Source organism: Trachypithecus francoisi, unplaced genomic scaffold (genome assembly GCF_009764315.1).
Source record: "Trachypithecus francoisi isolate TF-2019V2 unplaced genomic scaffold, Tfra_2.0 Lachesis_group5, whole genome shotgun sequence".
Lineage (NCBI taxonomy): Eukaryota > Metazoa > Chordata > Mammalia > Primates > Cercopithecidae > Trachypithecus > Trachypithecus francoisi.
The window spans coordinates 139,125,538-139,138,697 of NW_022681470.1; the positions used below are offsets into that span (position 1 = coordinate 139,125,538).

A 13,160-nucleotide genomic window follows, 5' to 3' on the forward strand; every position below is an offset into this window, starting at 1 on the left:
TATGCTCAAAGGGAAAAGAAAGGAGTTACGGTGAAATGGAGAAGCAGTGACTTCCAAGCAGGCAGAGAACAGGTGCCAGGGTTTCAGTAACGATAAGGACGCCACCCATCCTCCTGCTTCCCCAGTCCCCGCAAAGTCACACCTCTTCTCAACGGGAGCAACTTGTTCTCCAAGACGTCCCTGGCATCGGTGCCCTCGTCCATCAGGTCAAGCTTGGTGATGACACCGATAGTCCGTAGGCCTGAAAGAGCCCAGAGGTCAGAGGTCAGAGGCTGCCACCAGGAAAGAGCATCGGCAGCTGCAGGCCACCTGGGGTCCATTCGGCCCTGAAACTTCCAGGTCACATCACCTGGGAAAGCCAGAACATCACAGGCCTGGACCCCAGTTTCCCAGGTGTTGAATGAAGATGGTCACAGCCCTGATCTCACAGGGAGGTCATAAGGGTGAACCTGGCACATGGCAAATACTCAACAAATGCTGGCCTTTATTGTCACTTGTGTTATTAAGGACAACCTCTGCTGCTGCAGGCTTGGGGAAACCTCACAGAAACATGATTCCTGGGCCAGATTTTGATGCTGGACTCTCCGAGTGGCAGCAAAGTCCCAAGGTCACATTTGAGCCTGACGCGACTGTTTCCACGGCCACCTCTTTCCTGAATGGCTAAAATCCCACTCTGGAAACCATCCCGTCCAATCCCACCTCTCCACAAGTCATTCCAGAGTCAAGGATGTCCTCCTAGCAAAGCCTTAACTCTGCAGGTCAACCGCTCCCACGGGGGCTGCAGCCTGGCTCTGTGCTAACCGTGTGTGTTTTATGTGTGGCATGTGCATGAGACACTGGGGACAGATGGAAGCCAGAGTGAAGATCTCTGGTGGGTGCCAACTTGGGCATCAAGGGGGCCACAGCTGTGCCCTCCCTGGGGCCCCTTCCTGCTCACATTCTGCAGTAAGGGTTCAGTAGAGTGATCTGACTAGAGGGGCCCAGGGGCGTCAACTCAAAGGGAAATAGATGATCTCACCATGCAAAGACCAGACGTTTAACAGTCCTCACATCAGCTGTCCGGGTAAGGACTGAAGTTCTCATTCTGACTAAGAGGGGACCGTGTCTCAGGGAGCAGAGTAACAGCTAGATGGGACCTGAGGTCGCATCTGGGCCATGGAGTGCTGGACCCTTCCTTCAGCCCTAGGCTAGCTTCCCACCCTGGCAACAAGGGTACTGCCATGTCCAAGGAGGACTGTCCAATTGCCACACAGTGACTTCCCAGGGGATGCGCACCAGCACTGCCGTGTTCCAAGAGGCCTTTTCCTAAAGGGGCCATGTATCGAAGAGAACACCAGTGACTTGAAACCAAGGATGCTGGGCATGTCCCATGCTCAAGGCACCTGGAAGAGGGGACTGCTGCCCTGGGCTCAGGGTTACCTTGGGGATCGACTTCCTTGGCCAGCTTGAGGGCGTCGGAATTGGCCAGGTCCATGTTGGCGGGCGTGACGGCCAGAATGAGGCTGCTCTCCCGGCTGATGAACTGTAGGATCATGTCCTTGATCTGGTACTCGATGTCTGGAGGCTGGTCGCCCACGGGCACCTTGGTGATACCCGGGAGGTCGATGAGGGTCAAGTTCAACACTGGGAGGGAAACCAGAGGGAAAGGCACTCAGAGCCAGGAGAGGGGAGGCACAAACAGGCCCGCAGCCACCCAGCTGACTACCAAAGTTCCTGCGCAGGGCTCAGACCTGAGGATGCCGCCTGACACTCCACCTGAACCACACCTTGGATCCAGTAACTCCCCTCCTAGGATCCCATCCTACAGATACCCTCTACCTACTCCATTTCAATGACACAGTTCTAAATGAGGATAGTTCAGACTGAAATAGATCTAAAGGACTCAATAAATTTCAGCCCATCCATTCAGTCAATACCGAAGAACCATCATGGACAAACACATGAGGCTGGGTGGGGTGGGTCATGTCTGTAATCCCAGCACTTTGGGATGCCAAGGTGGGTTGATCACTTGAGGCCAGGAGTTCGAGACCAGCCTGGCCAACATGGCAAAACCCCATCTGTACTAAATACACAAAAATTAGCCGGGCGTGGTAACACACACCTGTACTCCCAGCTACTTGGGAGGCTGAGGCATGAGAATCACTTGAACCCAGAAGGTGGAGGATCCAGTGAGCTGAGATCGTACCATTGCACTCTAGCCTGTGCGACAGAGCAAGACGATCTCAAAAAAACAAAAACAAAAGACAAATGGATGAGGTCAGGCACGGTGGCTCATGCCTGTAATCCCAGCACTTTGGGATGGGTAGATCGCTTGAGCTCAGAAGTTCGAAACCAGCCTGGGCAAGATGGCGAAACCCTACCTCTACCAAAAATGTAAAAAATTAGCCTGGCACGAAGGTGTGCATCTGTTGTCCCAACTACTCAGGAGACTAAGGCGGGAGGATCGCCTGAGCCCAGGAGAAGTGAGCCAAGATCACACCACTGTCCTCCAGCTTGGCCAACAGTGTGAAACTCTGTCTCAAAAAAAAAAAAAAAAAAAAGAATAAAGAATCATTCTGAGAGGCATACAAAAAAAAAAAAAAAAAAAAAAGCATAGGCTGGGCGCGGTGGCTCACACCTGTAATCCCAGCACTTTGGGAGGCCAAGAACTCACCTGAGGTCGGGAGTTCGAGACCAGCCTGACCAACATGGAGAAACCCCGTCCCTACTAAAAACACAAAATTGTGGCCGAGCGCGGTGGCTCATGCCTGTAATCCCAGCACTTTGGGAAGCCAAGGCAGGCAGATCACAAGATCAGGAGATTGAGACCATCCTGGCGAACACGGTGAAACCCCGTTTCTACTAAAAATACAAAAAATTAGCCGGGCGTGATGGCGGACTACAGGGTCACAGCTATTCGAGAGGCTGAGGCAGGAGAATGGTATGAACCTGGGAGGCGGAGGTTGCAGTGAGCCGAGATCGCGCCACTGCACTCCAGCCTGGGCGACAGAACCAGACTTTGTCTCAAAAAAACAAAACAAAACAAAACAAAATTGGATGGTGTGGTGGCGCATGTCTGTAATCCCAGCTACTTGGGGTGCTGAGGCAGGAGAATCACTTGAACCCAGGAGGTGAAGGTTGCAGTGAGCTGAGATTGCGCCACTGCACTCCAGCCTGGGCAATAAGAGTGAAACTCCATCTCAAAAAAAGCATAAATGATTTTTATGTTATACTAACAATTTAAGGAAAAGGAATGATAAACACATATACAATATATACATAGATACAATCACAATTGCTTACATATGTTTTTTGCTTACACTTTTTTTTTTTTTTTTAAAAGATACAGGGTCTTGCTATGTTACCCAGGTGGAGTGCAGTAGCTATTCACAGATGTGATCATAGCTCACTGCAACCTCGACTTCCTGGGCCCGCACGACCCTCCTGACTCAGCCTTTCAGGTAGCTTGAATGACAGGTGTGCAAAACCATATCCAGCTCAGGTTTGCATTGTCATCTGAAGAACCTAAAATACGTGTGCAAAATTGGTTGACAAGGTAGGTTTTTGTGATGTAACTTTCCATAATTTTTGAATTCTGAGCCACATGCAGGCATCATTTATTGAAAAACAAACTTTAAAACTTATAAGGAACCCATAGTGGTAGCAATCTGTGCCTCTGGGCCAGAGGATGTCTATGGCCTGGGGCTGCTGTTTGAATGCAGAGTTTTAAAACCAGGATATTTGGTCAGGCAAGGTGGCTCAAGCCTGTAATCCCAGCACTTTGGAAGGTGGATGCAGGCGGATCACCTGAGGTTGGGAGTTCGAGACCAGCCTGGCCAACATGGCGAAACCCCATCTCTACTAAAAATACAAAAAGTAGCTGGGTGGGCTGGGCGTGGTGGCTCACGCCTGCAATCTTAGCACTTTGGGAGTCTGAGGTGGGTGGATTGCCTGAGCTCAGGAGTTCAAGACCAGCCTGGGCAACATGGTGAAACCCCGTGTCTACTAAAAATCCAAAAAGAAAAAAAAATTAGCGAGGCAGGGTGGTACACACTCGTAATCCCAGCTACTCGGGAGGCTGAGGCAAGAGAATCACTTGAACCTGGGAGGTAAAGGTTGCACTGAGCGGACATTGCACCACTACACTCCAGCCTGGGCAACAGAGTGAGACTCTGTCTCAAAAAAAAAAAAAAAAACTTGGCCGGATGCAGTGGCTCACGTCTACAATGCCAGCATTTTGGGAGGCCAAGGTAGGTAGATCACACGGTCAGGAGTTCGAGACAAGCCTGGCCAATATGGTGAAATCCCATCTCTACTAAAAATATAAAAAATTAGCCAGGAGTGGTGGCAGTCACCTCTAGTCCCAGCTATTTGGGAGGCTGAGGCAGGTGAGTAGCTTGAACCTGGGAGGCAGGGGCTGCAGTGAGCCAAGATCATGCCACTGTACTCCATCCAGTCTGGGCAACAGAGCGAGACTCCATCTCAAAAAAAAAAAAAAATTAGCTGGGTGTAATGACACATGCCTGTAATCCCAGCTACTCGGGAGGCTGAGGCAGGAGAATGGCCTGAACCCGGGAGGCGGAGCTTGCAGTGAGCTGAGATCCGGCCACTGCACTCCAGCCTGGGCGACAGAGCTAGACTCCGTCTCAAAAAAAAAAAAAAAAAGAAAAAAAAAATCAGGATATTTTACAGAAGTCTGGTTCTGGCCTCTCTTGAGGCAGCAGGAGATCTGGCTGCCTTGAGGCAAGTGGTGGCTGCCCTTGGTAGAAGGGGGAAACAGCTGCAATCACCCACCACTCCCAACTTCCTGGCATGCTCTTTCTTCACGCTGAGACAGAGGTCTGGGTACTACATACCTAGCACAAGTGGGAAGATACAGAGCAGTGGGCTATGTGCATGTGAATATCAGCTGTTTGTGAATGGGCAACATGAACGACCAGAAACGGTCAGTGATGGGTCCCCACCCGTGCTGCCTACCGTGTGGTGAGTAGACTCGAAGGTTGATGGGCACTGGGGAGATGCCTTTGTTGGTCCCCGTGACCCTGTCGGTCTCTGCTTCAATCTCCTGCCGGACTTCATCAAAATCTGTAAACTTTTTGGACTTGCAGTGCAAAAACTCGGCATATTCTGGAAAGGGAAGAGAGATGCTGAAAATGAGAAAGAGCTGTGGGCAGGGCGCGCATGGGTGGCGGGGAGAATGCTTTGTTGAATGAAAGTAATGACCCAGGCTGGGCGGGGTGGCTCACGCCTGTAATCCCAGCACTTTGGGAGGCGGAAGCGGGCAGATCACGCGGTCAGGAGACTCAGACGATCCTGGCTAATATGGTGAAACCCCGCCTCTACTAAAAATACAAAAAATTAGCGGGGCGTGGTGGCACACACCTGTAGTCCCACCTACTCAGGAGGCTGAGGCAGGATAATTGCTTGAACCCGGGAGGTGGAGGTTGCAGTGAGCCGAGATCGCGCCACTGCACTCCAGCCTGGGTGACAGAGCGAGACTCCGTCTCAAAAAAACAAACAAACAAACAAAAACCAATAAAATAAAATAAAAAAGAAAATAATGACCCAGTCATTGTCACTCTAGGAATTTAGGAGTGAGAGATTCATTCTCATGACAAGTGTCTGGGGGCAGGCAGGGGTTCCTACAGACTGAACAGACTAAGCCCCTTTCCAGATCCTGAAGATTACAATCCCATGTGGCACTTTGCAAACTATTAATATACATCATGACATATTATGAATCCCCAGAGGAAAAAAAAAAATCAACAGGTAGACATGACCAATGACCAAAGTTTCTTTGGTTTCTTTGTTTTGTTTTTTACAGGCAGGATCTCACTGTGTCACCCAGGCTGGCGTGCAGTGGTGTGATCACAGATCGCTGCAGCCTTGAACTCCTGGGCTCAAGCAATCCCCCTGCCTCAGCCTCCTAAAGCACTAGGATTACAGGCCTGTGCCACCATGCCCAGCCATTTATTTGTTGATTGACTGATGAACAGAAGAGGAAGTGCCAGGATACATCACCCAGAGAGGGTGAGTCCATTTGATGAAGGTGATGCTGCAGAGCCTCCCTTGCTGTGGGTCCCAGTCAAGGGAGTTGGATGCCTAAGTCCTCGTGGGATCATGGTCCATCAGCACATTCCAGCTCCACAAAATCCCCAGGGGGTATTTCCCATGGCACTCACTTCTCCTTCTTCCCCAAGGAGCCCACAAGGTATAGGGAAGGGGCACCCCCGCCGACTCCTCAGAGCTGGTCTTGAGTCTTTCCTTCTCCCACTGGCTATTCAAGAGGGCCCCTACCTAGACGCAAACTCCCCAGGAGAAATGCTTTCTGGGCATAACCCTGAGTAAGACCTGGGGGTAACTGAAAGCCACAGCGAGACTGAGATGAAGGGGAACAAGATAAGTAACTGACAAGCAGTGTGGGCCTCACCAGGAAACCAGAGAAATCCAGTCCCGAATCACAGATTCAGGACAAAGCAAATATAAAGCATGTTCATCATGGAAGGTGGCTGCCAAGCACACAGGTGTCCACTGTACAAAGCCTTGACGCTTCCAGATGTTCAAATTTTCAGAATAAAATATTGGGGAGGGGAAAACCCCAAAGCTCAGAGATCACAGCTACTGTAGTGATGCTAAAAATAAGAAGGAAACGGCTGGGCACAGTGGCTCACGCCTATTCTCCAGCACTGTGGGAGGCCGAGGAGGGTGGATCACTTGAGTCCAGGAGTTCAAGACCGGCCTGGGTGACACAGTGAGACCCCGTCTCTACAAAAATGTAAAAAATTAGCCAGGCATGTTGGCGTGCACCTGTAGTTCCAGATACTTGGGAGGCTGATATGGTCTGGCTCTGTGTCACCACCCAAATCTCATCTTGTAGCTCCCATAATTCTCTGGTGTTGTGGGAGGGACCCAGCAAGAGATTACTAAATCATGGGGGCGGGGCTTTCCTGTGCTATTCTAGTGAGAGCAAATAAGTCTCACGAGATCTGATGGTTTTTAAAATGGGAGTTTCCCTGCAGAAGCTCTCACTCTCTGTCTGCTGCCATCCATGTAAGACGTGACTTGCTCCTCCTTGCCTTCCACCATGATCGTGAGGCTTCCCCAGTCCAGCTGTGTGGAACTGTAACTCCACTAAACCTCTTTATTTTGTAAATTGCCCAGTCTCAAATATATCTTTATCAGCAGCGTGAAAATGGACTAATATGAGGCTGAGGTGGGAGGATCGTTTGAGCCCAGGAGCTGGAGGTTGCAGTGAGCTATGATCTATGACCGCACCACTGCATTCCAGCCTGGGCGACAGAGCAAGACACTGTCTCAAAGAGAAAAAGAAAAAAAGAAAGGGGTAATAAGTCACACTGCCAAAGAGGTCAGAGACCTGACCCACCGCAGAGATGCAAAGATGTGCACTGCCCTGTCGTTTTTAACAGTAAAAAAACGAAAATGGTGTCAACGTCCACCAGGAGGAGACCTGGCAACATGAACAACACAGCCATGCCATAAACTGCCTCAAGCAAAGGCAAAAAGGGAGATGAACACCCAGCCAGGTCTAGAATCTTCAAGGCAGAAAGAAGAGTGTGAGGAGATTCACCGTTCCATCATGGCTACCAAAGAAACTACGGTGCCCTGACCAGGCCCTGCGTGTGGTCCCATAGCACCTCACAAGTCCCCTGACAGGTAGGCATCTCTAAGATCCCCATTTCAGGCCAGGCGCGGTGGCTCAAGCCTGTAATCCCAGCACTTTGGGAGGCCGAGGCGGGCGGATCACAAGGTCAGGAGATCGAGACCATCCTGGCTAACACGGTGAAACCCCGTCTCTACTAAAAAGTACAAAAAACTAGCCGGGCGAGGTGGCGGGCGCCTGTAGTCCCAGCTACTCAGGAGGCTGAGGCAGGAGAATGGCGTGAACCCGGGAGGCGGAGAGTGCAGTGAGCTGAGATCCGGCCACTGCACTCCAGCTTGGGCGACACAGCGAGACTCTGTCTCAAAAAAAAATAAAAATAAAAAAAATAAGATCCCCATTTCAAAGATGAGGAAACAGGCCCGGAGAGGTTAAAGGCCTTGGGCCAAGGTCTGTGATGGAGCTGGGACTTGGAACTCAGAAATTCTGACTCCAGGTAGGGGCTCCCCAGCCAGACAGCCTTTGTGAGGCCACCAGAAGTATCTTCACCTCTCTGAACGTCTCTGCAGGGTCAGGCGGAGACTCAGTGGGCTTCGATGACTGAGGACCGTGTCCAGCACAGACACTGGCCACCCAGATCAGGGGCAATGAGGACGTCTGCTGGAGGATTCAGGATCCCCACCCCCACCCCCAGCCCTGCTATCAGCTGACCCAGTTCCCAAGGACAGTTACACTCCAGCCTTCTGCAGGGACAAGGGGAAAACACTCGGCCGCTCTTCCTGTAGCAGCCACTAAAAATGGAACAGCTCCCAACCCCCCACAGCAAATCTCAGTTCTCTTCTGGCTCCAGGACCCCCGCTCAGCCCCGAAAGAGACCATCTCCTTTCAAAGAGTGCAGGGGCACATGGCATGGAAGATGGGCTGGTGGCAAGGATACAGGCCCTCTCCCCAGCAGGTCTCTGCACCGCCAAATGCAGTGTCTACAAAGCCCAGCCCCACCTCTTCCTACTCCTGGGCCTGCCTGGCTACCACCTCTCCCGGGAAGACCTCTCTGAGTGGGACATCTTGGTCCCTTCCTCATCAGAGCCAGCTCACTTTGGATTGTATTGATGGGACCAGGACCTGCGGCTGCAGCACCCCAGAGCCCAGCATGTGGGCGCAGCACGCTGTGTGCAGTAATGAGCTCAGTCTGTAGTCAGAGGGCCTGCCCAGGTCTCAGTCTACTGATCTATAATATGTACATCATAACAGGCTGTATGAGGACTCAGAATCAACACCTGCACAGGAAGAGCAGAGCCAGCACAGGTACGGTCTGAGCAGCTGGTGGGCAGAAGGCCCCAAGGAATGATGCGGCAAAGAGAGCACCAGGGGCAGTGGGCGCCATCCTTCCCCCAGCACACACAGGCAGGAGCCCAGAGAGGGCAAGCTACTCTCTCAAGTCACACAGGATCTCCACCTCTTGCAGGTCTCTCTCCCCACACCACCTGCTCCACCCAGCTCCCTCCTCCCCTGCCTTCGTTCCCCCATAACACTTACTACCATCTGACATAGGGCAAGAAGTCTAATATAGAGAGCTTTGCCTTGAATGTCCATGCCACCAGGGAAGGGACACCATCTGCCTTGGTCATTGCTGTGTCCCCAAGGGCACAGTCATGTATGTTAGGTAGGAAAATGGACGTTCTGCCTGCCCAGCTGCCACAGGCTTCAGGGGGCATTGACAACCCCTCCCTCCCCACAGCAAGCTAAATCTAGGTGTCTGACCTGCAAAAGGTTCCCCTGGAACCTCAGGCCATCCCCCAGTGCAGGGACCAGGAAACAAGCCCGGGAAGGACCACCTGCCTGACCCAAGTCTGCGTAGTCAGGGGCAGCCATGAGATGGGGCTGGAACCAGGTGACCAGACCCACACGCTGGGCTTTGGAGCACGGCACCTTCCCCGGTTGTCACATGCAGGCTGGGAACCAACAGGGGATCAGAAAAGGCAGGGGCTGTTCTTTGTGATCTCTCCTCCTAGATCCTTCTGCTGTTGGCCAACCCCTCCATGTGGGCGAGGATATGGACAGCCGGTGCCAGAAAACCAGGGTTTCTTCCCTAGTGTGTCAGTGAGCAACAGAACCACACCAGAGAAAAAGGCCCAGGCACCGACCAGGTCCACCCCAGCTGCCTGCCTGTCTTCACAGGGCTCCTTGGCACGGTGGAAGTAAATGCTGAATGCCAGGTCAACAGAGGTTTTTTGTTTGTTTGTTTGTTTTCAGACTGAGTCTTACTCTGTCACCGAAGCTGGAGTGCAGTGGTGCAATCTCAGCTCGCTGCAACCTCTGCCTCCCAGGTTCAAGTTATTCTCGTACCTCGGCCTCCCAAGTAACTGGGATTATAGGCACATGCCACCACTCCCGACTAATTTGTATATTTTTAGTAAAGACGAGGTTTCACCATGTTGGCCAGGCTGGTCCCGAACTCCAGACCTCAGATGATCCGCCTACCCCGGCCTCCCAAAGTGCTGGGATTACAGGCGTGAGCCATCATGCCCAGCCCAATAGAAGTTTAAAAGCTTCCATCAGGCCAAGCGCGGTGGCCCATGCCTGTAACTCCAGCACTTTGGGAGGCTAAAGTAAGAGAATCATTGGAGGCCAGCCTGGGCAACACAGCAAGATCCTACATCTACAAAAAAATTTAGAAATTAGCTGGGCGTGGTGGTGCAAACCTATAGTTCCAGCTATATGGGTGGCTGAGGTGGGAGGATTGCTTGAGCCCAGGAGGTTGAAGCTGCAGTGAGCTGTGATCACACCACTGCACTCCAGCCTGGATGACAAAGACAGACCGGAGATCCTGTCTCAAAATAACGACAAAAAGAGAAATAGAGCAGAGGGCCTAGTCTGGGGCTCTGGTGCGCTGCATGTGCTCAAGTGCTAGAGATGAGATTTTTTTTTTTTTTTTTTAAACAATCCACTGGCCCAAAGAATCAGTCAGAGGCCTTAACACTGAGTTCCCTGTCAACTTGTCCATGGCAACCGAGGCCCAGCCACCAAGTCACTGAACCACCCCTGGCTCTGCCTGTCCTGGTCGCTGCCATCAAGCTGCACCCCATAGCCACCCTCCTCAGACAGGGCATTTCCATACCAAAGCCTGTTCCTCCAGTTCCTCAGCAAACTGCAAAGCATTTTGACAGCTCCACACACACCCCCACTGTCACCCGGCACCCTGAGCCAGGAGGGCTCCCTGGGAGGAGGGTCAGCCCGGGCCCCCTCTGAGAGGTTCACAGCTGGCATGGGATCAGGCCCTGGGGACTCCGAGGGACCCAGCCTGGTGCACAGCGGGAATAAATGATTAAACGGGGCAGTCGTCCCGCAATCCCATTGCCAAGGCCAGGGAGTCAGCCGTCCTCGCCCACCGCAGGGCCTCCTAACTATGGGCCCACTGGTTGTACTTGGGGTTTTTCCAGAGAGAGGTTCTGCCTGCCTCCAAGCCTGTGTCCCCTACTGAAGCTGGAGCTGAGACAGCAAGGACTTCGTGTGAACCACAGTTCCCCCTAGCATCTTGTATACAGCAGCTGCTTAACTAAAATCCGTGAAAAAAGAATCTGCGCTCTAACCTAGGAGGACACCACTCCCAGGAACCCCCAACTGGGGCTCACTGTGCTAAAGAGTCAATCCCCTGCACCTCAGGCCCTTTGAGAAGGTGTCAAGGGAGCCACAAGTGCAAGCTGCCACCTTCTCAGGGTCAGGGGGCCTGGGACATGAAGAAGCAGCCCCTTGCCAGAGGCCACAGTCACCTCTGGCCTGGTGACCCTGGAGGTCTTTGGAGCCTCCTGTTTCAAAGGAGTTTGTGGAGCCCCAGAGTGACCGATGGCCCTTGGTCAGAGGATGGCCCTCCCTGTCTTCAAAGCACAGCGGTCACGTGCCCGCTGGCACTGCTTAAGAATTTTGAAACGCCCAGGTCCGGCTGGAAGACCTGCCTTCAATCCGACAGACAAGACAGCAGGGTTTGGGGAGGTCAAGAGAGGGAGCGAGGGAGGAGACTTTTCGGGGTGCCTCGTGGCTTCACAGCCCAGCGACGCCCAGCTCCGGGTTCCTCCCCTTCTCTCGGCACCTCAGTTTCCCCAAAATGCAATGACACAGAACCCAGTGCTGGGGCTCCCATACAACTGCGATCAAATCCCAGCGGCAGCACACAGGCGGCTCAGAGGTTAGTCTCAGGGAACCTGCAGGGACCGGGCTAGGGTCCCAGCGCTTTTGCACATTGGGGCTCTGCCCTGATCTTCTCACCGTTCCCCCAGCAAAGAACACAATGACCAGGCTGGCCCTGAAGGCAAGGAGAGGAGATTTGCCTTTCCCAAACCTGGCGTTGGCAGGCGTGACCGGGAGGAACAACTTGGGAATCAGCCACCATCAGGAGACCCTAGCTACCACGGCAGCAGGCAGGATCCAGTCATGCAGGACTTCCAGAGCCTTCAGCAGATCAAGAAGTGGGCCCACCACACAGCACTTCCCATGCCCATTTAACCCTCGAGCTCTCTCTAATCCGAGACAATACGCAAACATCTCCCGGTCCAGGACACATTGTCACTGGGAAGGTGACAGCCTGAGCAGGCATCCCAGCCAGCCCACAGCCTGACACACACCAGCTTGATTTACTCTCCAGATACAAGGCTGCAGATGGAATGGCAGAGTGATGGGTGGGACTCACCAGGGAAGGAGCTTGGAAGAGTAACCCCCATCACTTCCCACCCACTAGGCAAGAAGGGACACAGCACCAGCCCTTCGAGCTCGCTCACTCACTCAGCCCGTGCCTGCGGAGCACCTGCTCGGCGCCAGGTCCTGTGCTGGGCAGAGTCGATCGGCATGCCTGCCCTTGTGTGCTGGCGCAGAGAGAGACCATTAAGAAAAAACAAGAACAGGATAACTCGTGCTGCCGGGGAAGGAAGGCGGCAAGTGACCAGGTGGGGGTGAGCAGCAGAGACACTGGCACGTAGGGGACAGGGCGTTCCAGGTGGGCAGCACAGTCAGCACAGAGGCCCAGCAGTGGGAACCAGCAAGCTGGGTCTGAGAATCCGGAGGGAGATGGATGGGGTCAGTGGCTGGGGACCAGGAGGAGGTGAGGTCCCAGAGACTGGCAAGGGCCACAAGGCCTTGAGAAGGAGGCTCGATTTGCTTCTGAGGCCAGTGGGAAGCCCTGGAGCCAGGTTCTGACATCTCTTCCCTGGTTCCTGTGAGCACACTAAAGGCCAGTTCAAGGCCAAGGGTGGTGGGAGGGGTGGCTCACAGGGCCTCACTGTGCACATTCCACACAGGAACAGTCCCAGGCACCTCGAGTTTACAGGGCTGCTTCCCAGTGAGGGCAGGGTTCACCCATGGGCCACCAAACTTCCTGGTGGCTATGGTCTTAGTAATGTTTTTTTTTTTTTTTTTTTTTTTTTTTTTTTTTTTTTTTTTTTTTTTTTTTTGAGACGGAGTCTCGCTCTGTCGCCCAGGCTGGAGTGCTGTGGCCGGATCTCGGCTCACTGCAAGCTCTGCCTCCCGGTTCACGCCATTCTCCTGCCTCAGCCTCCCGAGCAGCTGGGACTAC

The 13,160-nt window shown here is 53.0% G+C and overlaps 1 protein-coding gene across 9 annotated transcripts in view; it reads right to left on the reverse strand.

Moving 5' to 3' along the window:
* The window catches only part of DNM2 (dynamin 2), a 112,499-nt gene that overhangs the window by 49,565 nt on the left and 49,774 nt on the right, over positions 1-13,160 (reverse strand). For all 9 annotated transcript variants that reach the window (XR_004433996.1, XM_033197785.1, XM_033197784.1 and 6 more), the window contains exons 3-5: positions 4,957-5,106; positions 1,420-1,623; positions 143-241 (exon numbers count right to left, since the gene is read on the reverse strand). Coding sequence is in view for 8 of the 9 variants with exons in the window: in XM_033197785.1 (XP_033053676.1) it covers positions 143-241; positions 1,420-1,623; positions 4,957-5,106 (453 nt within the window). In the remaining variant the exon portion in view is untranslated. The remainder of the gene's footprint in view (positions 1-142; positions 242-1,419; positions 1,624-4,956; positions 5,107-13,160) is intronic.